At 37.4% G+C, this 11,150-nt stretch overlaps 1 protein-coding gene across 1 annotated transcript in view; it reads right to left on the bottom strand.

Annotated features, from left to right (window-relative positions):
• Window positions 1-3,434: 3,434 nt before the first annotated feature.
• The window catches only part of LOC114563158 (VPS10 domain-containing receptor SorCS3), a 158,597-nt gene continuing 150,881 nt past the window's right edge, over window positions 3,435-11,150 (bottom strand). The window contains exon 25 of the mRNA XM_028589976.1: window positions 3,435-5,150. Within this exon, the coding sequence (XP_028445777.1) occupies window positions 5,092-5,150 (59 nt within the window). The 3' untranslated portion in view covers window positions 3,435-5,091. The remainder of the gene's footprint in view (window positions 5,151-11,150) is intronic.

The following is an 11,150-nucleotide window of genomic DNA, read 5'->3' as shown; positions in this document are numbered from 1 at the left end:
AGAGTTAACTTCATTTAATATTGGATGTGGCGTTTTCTTTTGCGAGGTGCAAGTGCTCCTTCCTGAGACTTTTTAGCAGAGCCACCGTTGCTGCGTCCGGAGCTTAGCATCCAGATACATCCAGAATGTATCTGTGGTGTAGCCAGACCTTACTCCACAGCACTGTGGAGATAGGTCGGGCAATGCGAGACACTAGCACGTGACAAAAATAACTATTTTAAATATGCCATAATTAAAAAAAAAGTCCTACTCTTGGCTCAAAGTGACGTTAACGTCTGACAGATTTCTTTATATTTGTCATCTGCTCCAGGCACTTACATTACATACACTGCTACATGCTTACATCAGGGAAACATGTAATATTGGTTGCATCCCTGCAGGGACATGTATGATGTTTAGCTTTTGGTTTAGAAGCCTTTATTGGTGATTTTTCATGGTAGAAAGCGCTGCTATACTCCGTAGAGTCAGTCTCTGGCTGCAACGGACGGTATTTTGAACATTAAAGCATCTAAACATTTACTAGAAACACAAAATATATAGGTTAATAATAAGTATAAACCTGAAGATGAGAATAATAGGTTTGTTTGTGTAGAAGCACCAAATTACTAATAGGCAACTAGCATTATTTTGCAAGATTACTGCAATTTAGATTTGACTCTGTTTACCCATAATGCACTGTACTATCAAGGAAATTACCTTCCCTCTCATGAGTCCTAATAACAAACAAATTCCCATCTCCCTATTGTGGACTGCGTAAAGCTCACACAGTAATGGCTGGTTTACAAGTGAAATAATCTAGCTCTCATTTCCAATCTCCATCTGATTCAGTTTTTTTTATTCCTTTTAGTGCTTTGAGAGTTAAAGGATAACAATATCGTGGTTTTTCATCCTGGACCTTATGTTCCTATGTGTTTGTGTCTAAGTGACTGATGGGAACAACAATCTTTGACATTGGTCCAGTATTAAGCAAGATCTGTGGAGGAGGGTCTGGCTATGCGAGACTAACTTAAATGAGACCCAAATTGAAAATAAGATGAAATGCAAAATACATTATTAATGGATTTGTTCACTTTTGTGTAGAGCTACAACAGAGCTTTTCATAGGCTAAGATGGACTGTAAGATGAAAAGTTGTCTCAAGTTTGAAATATCTCATTGAACTCAACTTTGAAATTCTTTTTAGCAAAAGTGCTTGTGTCATCCATTAATGACAGGGGTCATGCTAATCTGAAGTGGCACATTAGCAAAAACTATACATATGAATAGGTTGTTACATACATTAGGGTATGTACACAAGCTGTTAACTCAGCAATATTCATTAGCGTTAGACATTAGCACTTGTCCATAGTCTTGATAACGATATAAAATAAAAAATAGCAAAAACAGGAAAAACACATGTTAATTTTGACTCTTTTTTTGTTGAAATACAGTCACTGCACTATATGTGAGAGCTGACACCGTGGCACAGTGTTTTTGTTACAGCAAATGGTCTACGAGTGAAAGAGGAGCAGGAAGACAGGAAAAGTGCTGGCAGTTTTCTAACCCTTTTTGGGAGCTTCTATACTGCAGATTGGTACTGGTGCTTTGATTCGTCCTGCCAGCAGTGGGAATGCAGCGAACATCATCTTCTTTGCACCCTTCAGTTCACAGAAATGTCATCACAGAGAACAAATGCACTGATGTACAAAAATACATTTATTTGAAACAATTTCAAAATGACAGTTTCTTTAACCGTAGAAATATCGAAATAAAGATGAAACAGAACATTACTGATGATGCATGCATTGTAGATTTTTGTGCACTGAAGAACATTACAATGCGTATGCCTTCTGAAATATCACAAAAGCAAGAATGTCTTTAGAGTCTGGATTCCCCCCCGCAGATCTGGTTCTTACAGTATAATGTGGCATTTAAGATATGAGATGAGACAGCAATTTACATTGATCAAAGTAGAGACTGAATGAACAATGAAGAAATGACCCAATGTGTAGGAGTTTGTTGTACTGGTGACATTTCCAATATGTCTGTGCAGGTATAAAGCAAAAAACAACTAAACTAGCTAAAACACTTTTTGTAGCTATTCTTTACTATCTTTACAGACTTCTTACCCAGCAACAGCTGCTACAAAGCATTGTGGCCTGGCTATGAACCAGTCAGTAGTCATCATACATTCTTTACAATTTCAAATGGTCTAAGAGGAACAGAAGAGATACAATAAAATGTATGCTTTGAGTTGTGCTCGGCAAAACAAAACTTTTCTTTTCGTTTCTCCTAATCCTGTTTTGCTAATAAGAATCTGAAAAAAAGTGAAACCATCAAAGCCCCAACCTAAAGAAAATCCAGCCCAGCAAACAACCCTTTGCTCATGACGTGTGTTGAATACTAAGCTATGAAACAATCTTTGTTCAATGTGTATTCTGTCTGCAGTAACAAGGCTTGGCTGTTTGTTTTGAGTTGTGAGCGCTCTGTTTGAGGTAATGCATATGTGATGTGACAGCCTATATCTTTGTGCAGCGTTGTTTACTTGAGCTGAGCATTGTGGGAAAGCTCTGCATGGGGTTATCCTCTGCTCAGCTGTCCAGCGTTCTCCGATTATCCTCATACTGGAAACCAGGAGGCCGACGGGGTGTCAACCCGGGGAACACGCAGGCCCCTTTTGCAGGAACAAAGTTCTGATGGAGAGTTGCATGCTGGGAGGACACTACTCCCTAATTTCAATTTAAACGCACAGCAGTTAGTCGAGTGTTGGGTTGTGAAAGACGCCTGATGGCACCATGGAGAGTGGATTAATTGCGTTAACACAGCTTAATTGTACTGTATTTGCTCTGTTTGAACACTGAGATGTCTGAATAAATACAAATTGATCAAGTCTTCATATTTAGCTATTTATTTATTAATTTTCATGTGAATGAAAATGTTTGTGAGACTATTTTAGCCGTCAAATAGAAAACACTCCTCAAGCTGCATAAAGCAGACCTGACCCTGAGCAACGGACCAAGTGAGAAACACTGCACTGGTATATCCATTTATGAACAAAATAATGAGTTTGCTTTTAATATTCTATATTAAATATAACATTAACAATGTTATGTTCTCTAAAATATCTATATTCTTTAGGCCTTCTTAGAGATGGGTATCAATAGCATTAGGTGTAGCCTTAAACATGTGCAAGTAATCTGTATTCATAAATAACTAAAACCCAAAGATGTATATTGGTATTCACATTGGTATTTTGCCAAATAGGAACTGAATCCAAAATGGAACCAGCTATCAGAACCTAACCCTCTTCATATAATATCCCATTTTATAATGTTAAGCAATGTTACACGAGGGGGTGTAATTTAACGTCATTATTGGCACGACAGTGTTGCGGCTAGGCCCGTAAGAATCACTGAAGTGCCAATAATATGACGTTAAATCATACCCCCTTGTGTAATATTGCGTTTATACATTAACGGTTACCAACAAAATAAAGGGTTATAATCAAACTGGATTCATATTGTGAGGCAAAATAAAAATGTTCTAGTCCCTCCCTGTTTAGCTAACACGCCAACTTAAGCTAACGTTAGCTTTGTAGACATTGTGGTGTTTCCCAAACTGAATAAATACCACACATATGAACACAAAACTGCTTGGCTAGCTCAATCTTGTTGTCACTTTGATATCTGCTGAAAAAGTTTGAAGTAATAATAATCCAAAAAAAAAAGTTAATCGATTTAGCTCCGCGAACTTCACATGTAGCATGAATCACTTTATATGAATATTTTGGAGAGCTTCTGTGTGTTCCACTTTGGTTCCTAAATTGGTGGTTGGTTCCTGATGAATATAAATGTTTCAGAAACAGTTTTTGATTCAACTCTGGAATGTTGACATGGAAATGGTGGAGTAATATTTGTAGTGATGAAGATGGTGTGCTCAAACGGCTCTGGGTGTGCTATCATGCTGATTTTAACACGTTCTAAATGTCTAAATGACCAATCAAATTGCCTGGCCAGATCTATCTCGTTGTATACTTTGGAATAAATGTCATTATGGTTCTCCCATCATGTGAATATTGTGAATTTGATCACTGGTGTCCACAATAGAATAACTATTCATAATACGTGATTAAGCCTTTGTTCTGAGCCCAAATCAGAACTATCAGAGCCATTGTCCTAGAGGCGGAACGTAATGCAATGATGCCAATGTTCATATAGTTTTAAAAACTGTCATCTGTGTAAAAATGTCTGAATATCTATTGTATATGCCGAATGAAAATATAAACACATTGAATATGAATATGTTTACGTTGGTCTTTTTCATTTCATTTCTAGGGAAATGGTTGAAAGTTAAATCTCTAATAAGCCAATACAGTTCTATAAACCCGTTCTACTAGATACATATCGCCCAACAACAACTGAAGAAAATGAGAGCACAACAAAAGTCTGGGCAAAATCGATTGGACTTTTTTGACGAATGATTAGAAAATAACTATTTACAACACTTGCTTATCTACAACACGGAAATTGCGTCCTCAATAAGAACATGCACAAGTCAAGGACCTTAGCAAAACAAAGTTGATTTCTTTAAGTAATGTTTGACTTTTTAAACACACTTTCAATAACAGATCATTGTCAGATCCTGTGTCTTCGCCATGGTACTCAGACTACGGGCATGTAGAAAGTAATAATATATACATTTAACAGAACAGATGATAATATCGTACATTTCAACAATATTCCCTGTTTGATTGAAGACTCAGACGTTATAGTCTATATATAGGCAGAAATGATATTCGAAGCAAACTCTTTAGGAAATTTACATAACTCTTGATGGGTTTTGACGAAAGATATTTCACTCTGCAAATCAATGTTGTTATGTAGCTTATACATCCACAAAACAGAATAAGTCTTGCCAGTAATTACAATGATCTTATTGAGCAAATTGACATTTGCTGCATGGATGTTTTTGAACGAGGCATCCGTGCAAGTCTGTATAAATGAGGTCCCTTAGAAAACTATTAACATCAGTTGTGTTGAGAATTACAAAACAGAAAAAGAGAACCCCCGACACTGTAATACTTTGCTCTGTACATGAACTGTTGCTCTCTGGTTTTACACGCTAGTACAGTTTGGTATCTCCCTTGTGCTCTCGCAGGCATTTCCAACTCCCCCTATAAGCAGAAATAGAGGAAGGAAAAGAAGACAAAACCAGAGAAGAACAAAGATAGTTAGTGCTGCGTCAGGACTTCAATGTCTGTAAAACAAATGACTTCTTTGACACTGACGCCTCATGTTAATTACTGAGCTGCTGTTTTATCAAAGGCTCCGAAGCGGTTTAATAGCATGGGAATTGGAAAGTGAGCCATTAAATATGAAATGTGTCTCTTTTATTATGTCACCTTTAGTTGATGAATGGACACACACAGAATGACAATAAATTGCAGTTTTGATTAGAATTTTGAATTTTTTGAGACAAGCGAGAAGCAGTTTGACAAACTGGGCTGTTGAATTTGAAAGATGTGCGTTTTTACCAGGGAGGGAGGCTCTAATAAAACCATAGACTGGAAAAAAATAAAATGGACGTAGAAGCAGTGACGTCACCCGTTGTTTTTGTGGACTGCCGTTTTGAAGCCTCAAGTTTGGCAATTTGGCCATCGCCATCTTGTTTTTTTTAAAACCAGACGTGAAAATGTTGGAATAGAGGGCGTGGCTGTGGAGTACGCGGCTACGCCTGTTGTCTATGGTTGCAATGGCGCTGCAGTAAGCTAATCACTGAAGAGGGTATAAAGTTGCCGATTTTCAACAGAAAAACAAAACTTGATTCATCACATAGGCTACAATTGACAGTACAATGTAGTGAAATTAAATTACTGGATTTAACCCATACTAAGTATTAGCAGCAGTGGACAGCTATACATTGAACATCTGGGGAGCAACTTGTCTTGCTCAGGGACACTTTGACATGTGGCCGGAGGAGCCTGGGATTGAACTGCCAATCTTGTGTTTGAGGGGCGACCACTTTACCTCTGATTCACAGCCACCCCAGGCTGAAGTGAGTCACCATGCCAAGTTTTACCGGCAGGACCTCCGGATACTAATGGCAGTATACAGAAAGACTTTCCTTAAGTTACCAGCTAATGCTAATGCTAGCTAGCAAGCTTGGTTAGCAAGGGGCTACGGAACGCTGAACACAACACAGTCTCACTCCCTACTCGTCAAATGTATGACGCATGGTCAAGGACCCTGGCGTCAAGTTTCAACCAAATAGGGGTACCCTTGGCGTTATTTTTCGACGAGGGGGTCCGTCAGATAGACATTCATGTTATTCCCTCACCGTCGGATACCGACGAAAGAAAAAAACACGCCCCCCGCCCCTTAACTCGAAATCTGTGACAGTTATTGGTATTTTTAGCCCAATAACCGCTGTTTTAATCAACAATATTCACGAGATAGTATCATGGTTTATATGTATTTCTTTTTATGTTATTATTTCGGTATATTTCGGCCAGGGAAACTGGATTGCTTTTTTGTTGATTTATATTTTTTAAACTATAATGCTACATCTATCAACATTTATTTAGATGTTATCATTGTATTCATTTCTTTATATCCTTATTACTGGTGAAATATTACAGTATATGCTGTAATATAGAACATTACGATATGATCCGAGCAGGAAGCATTCAAAGCCGATAGGCCTATCCCACAATGCAATGCGGCCATTCATTTCAAAGAATCGGGCAGCGATCAGCTGGTCTTTAACGCCAGTATCACTTCAATATACATATATACAGTCAGTGGTCAGTATCACTTCAATATACATATATACAGTCAGTGATTGTGTCACCAGCAACAACACGTTGCTCAGTTTTGTTCCAGTAAGTTATGAACCATAATAACGTTTAAACGAATCCGCGGAAAACTCCGGAAGTGACGTATTACTTCCCGCTCAGCGGATACGAAGATAAAAATATATAATATTCGTAATATTGATGTTTTTTTCTAACGTTGTATTTGAGGAGTTAAACAATAAAGATAGTTATAATAATAAAATACAGTTTCATTGGCGTTTCTTATGGGAGTTGTAGTTTTAAAGTATATTGGTATATTTCACATAAGTAGAAGTTGGCAGTGTATAATTTTGGATACACCCTGGGGTTTTTTGGGATGGAGAACACACTGGTGTCATCAGATTTTAAAAATCGAATCGTTAAATAGGTGAAAATAGCTTATTACCATATTTGACAGTGCTTACAGTGGATAAACTTTGGTGACCATATCTACATGACAGCTGAGGTCCAGAGCTTTCTATAACAGCTGGTTTTATGTGTGTAGAACCTTCTGTTGCTAAATGACAGGCCTTCATACATGTACTGGGTTCAAGGTTCAGAGGTCAATATTTCAAAGCAGGAGTAATGTATCCTCTTCAGACTGACATATGTTCCTCTCCAGGTTGAGACCTTTCCAACGATGTGTTTGCTATAGTCCTACAACAACGTTTTAATTTTTACACATCATGGAGACCACTTAGCAGGAGATAGCCTACTTTATTGTCCCCAGAGGTATATTTGCCTTGAGTTCAAATGCTTCACAAATAAGACTTGACATATTGTTTTATCATACAGCTGACATACTTAAAATAAAAACAACATGAACAAAGTGATATAGGCTAGACTGAAGCACATCACACAGCAACAATCTATTGCTCATCTTTCACAAACAGTGACAAGAGCAACACAACCATGCTTCATATCATGAAGCTATTGTACACCCTCAATCTCAAGCAACATTATTTAAAGTTTTAATTGAGGTAGGTCCAAATTAGGCCTATATCATCATCAACGTTTTTATAGTTTAGAAATGTTAAGTTTACCCATATCTTCTGCCAGAGGATAAGAGCTCATACTTGGCATGGAGAATAAAGATAGAGCAGACCATATTCTGTGTGCTTGCCTGGAGAGACTGGTTTCTATTCCTCTACACAACCTTCATGAGAGTCATAATAAAATTCTCTGTAATGCAGCCTTGTATAACATAAACCATCTGATTCACCGTGGTTGTCTGCTCTAAATGATAACACACACTTTCAACACGGGCCTTCCAGCCAAAGGTGCATGTTGTCCATATGAACACCATTGGGCCTATAGGAGCAGAGCCGATGATTGGTTCATCATTTATGACCTCTGATATCCTCTGACCCAGCTCTATCTCCAGAGTTACCTCAACTTCAGTTTCAAAGGTGTGTGTGTGTGTGTGTGTGTGTGTGTGTGTGTGTGTGTGTGTGTGTGGGGGGGGGGTGTCAGCTTTTCTTAGACATGAGTGGGGGGGCACCAAGGAAAAAAGGTTGGGAACCACTGCTCTGACCCATGTCATGACCCTTTTCTCAGCTTGTGAAATGGTTGAATGAGATGTGTGAGTTTTGTCTTTGTGCAGTAGGGCTGAGGTAGAAGTGTGCCAAAAATGCCATATATATACAAATGTTGTATATGTATACATACCCAAACAAAGCTATATACATCTTACTCAGTGAACAAAAACCTTGGTAACAATCTGCTTATCCTTTTAATTTCCTGAAAATGCTTCTTAAAACTAGTCCCTTCTTAATTTTGAAAAGGTAGTCTCAGTAAAGGCTACAAAGGTTAGGATGGCTACAAGCTGTAACCACGGTGATTGATATGAGGATCATTTTCTGAATATAATAATGAATATGTTAGGCCTACCATAAATTGATATTTCAAAAAAGTAATTTATTTAAAACAACTAATAATGCAGTGTGATTTTAAATCAAGCTAAGTCCCACACATAAATATACTCATGTTTTTCCCCTTTAGTCTTTGCTATTAATATTCATCAACTGCAAAATTAGAAAATTGCGTTTTTTAAATAACTATGTATGGAAAATAAAATAAAGAAATGCTTCTCTTTGTATATTGTTTTTCACAACAGTACAATTCAAAACAAATGCAAATTAGTCAAACAAGCCATTAGGCTGTATTTCTAAACACTCAACTGTAGGTTTTTTATATAGTATATATAAGGCAAATAAAAGTGCTAAATATAAAACACAATCTTTTCATTATTAGTATTTTATTGTGTAAATTGTCACGTACAACGTGGAACATTCTTTCACAGACGAGATGTGGAATTTCCACGTCACTTCCGCGGATTCGTTTAAACGTAGACAAATACATGAAACTGTATTTTAATATTATAACTATCTTTATTGTTTAACTCCTCAAATACAACATTAGAAAAAAACATTAATATTACGAATGTTAGGCCTATATATTTTTATCTTCGTATCCGCCGAGCGGGACGTACTACGTCACTTCCGGAGTTTTTCGCGGATTCGTTTAAACGTTATTATGGTTCATAACTTACTGGAATAAAACTGAGCAACGTGTTGTTGCTGGTGACACAATCACTGACTGTATATATGTATATTGAAGTGATACTGACCACTGACTGTATATATGTATATTGTAGTGATACTGACCACTGACTGTATATATGTATATTGTAGTGATACTGACCACTGACTGTATATATGTATATTGAAGTGATACTGACCACTGACTGTATATATGTATATTGAAGTGATACTGACCACTGACTATATATATATTGTGATATTGACTGTATATATGATGATACTGACCACTGACTGTATATATGTATATTGAAGTGATACTGACCACTGACTGTATATATGTATATTGAAGCGATCCTGGCGTTAAAGACCAGCTGATCGCTGCCCGATTCTTTGAAATGAATGGCCGCATTGCATTGTGGGATAGGCCTATCGGCTTTGAATGCTTCCTGCTCGGATCATATCGTAATGTTCTGTATTAGCCTATACTGTAATATTTCACCGGTAATAAGACCGAAATAATATTATTAAAGTAAAGAAATGAATACCATGATAACATCTAAATAAATGTTGATAGATGTAGTATTATAGTTTAAAAAATATAAATCAACAAAAAAAGCAATCCAGCTTCCCTGGCCGAAATATACCGAAATAATAACATAAAAAGAAATACATATAAACCATGATACTATCTCGTGAATATTGTTGATTAAAACAGCGGTTATTGGGCTAAAAATACCAATAACTGTCACAGATTTCGAGTTAAGGGGGGGGCGTGTTTTTTTCTTTCGTCGATATCCGACGGTGAGGGAATAACATGAATGTCTATCTGACGGACCCCCTCGTCGAAAAATAACATCAAGGGTACCCCTATTTCGTTGAAACTTGACGCCAGGGTCCTTGACCATGCGTCATACATTTGACGAGTAGGGAGTGAGACTGTGTTGCTGAACAAGGCATTTTTAGGCAACCAAATCTTCCAATCAACTTTGATGAATTGAAAACACAGTGAAAGGGTCCAATTGTACGATGAAAACATGGACAACACCCTAAACAAGTTCACAGTCATTTATATGTACACAGTGCCATGGTTAGCATTGCTAAGGCTAAAGAGTGTAGCCCCGCCCCATGTTTCAGGTCTCTACCGTTATTCTGAATTTAAAAGCCTACGTCATCACCTGAATAAGAGCCAAATGAATCCAGTAAGTGCACTTTCCAGATGACCTGCAATGCTTTTTTTTGGTAAAGATGCAAAACAGACTCTGTGCACCATACAAGGTTAGAGTAAGCAGTATTCAGCCAATTTGTGTTTTCGTGCCGAATTGTAATATTCTTTTTAAAATAAGTCAAATTGTGACCAAATAGTGCAGTGATTAAGGATGCTGCCTTTGTGCTCTTGCTGGCCTATAGAATCCTGAGGCAGCATGCTTAAACATGTTGGTTTTATTAATTATTCATTGTTCTCAGTACTGCAAGCTTTGCTGAATCCTATTCTTTACTATGTTAAAACCCAGCCAGGACCATCTCTACACTGCGGCTCCCTCTGCTTTCTTCTTCTCTGAATAATTAGGAATGCTAAAAGGCGATTAAGGTGCAGATTCTTTGTTTAAAAAATAATTCAAATTCAATAGCTAAAGTATGCCTGGGGGGTGAATCTGCACACATTTATTCTGTGCAATCTCACTTTTACTCTAATAGCATCTCCAAAACAAAAGAAACAAATCCTGTCTCAGATCATGCGACCAAAATTCCTTTCATCCCTTTCAAGGAACAGTCTTTACAATTAACAGTGTTGTCAGCA

The sequence above is a fragment of the Perca flavescens genome, chromosome 2 (assembly GCF_004354835.1).
Source record: "Perca flavescens isolate YP-PL-M2 chromosome 2, PFLA_1.0, whole genome shotgun sequence".
NCBI lineage: Eukaryota > Metazoa > Chordata > Actinopteri > Perciformes > Percidae > Perca > Perca flavescens.
This window is presented reverse-complemented; position numbering and strand designations above follow the sequence as displayed.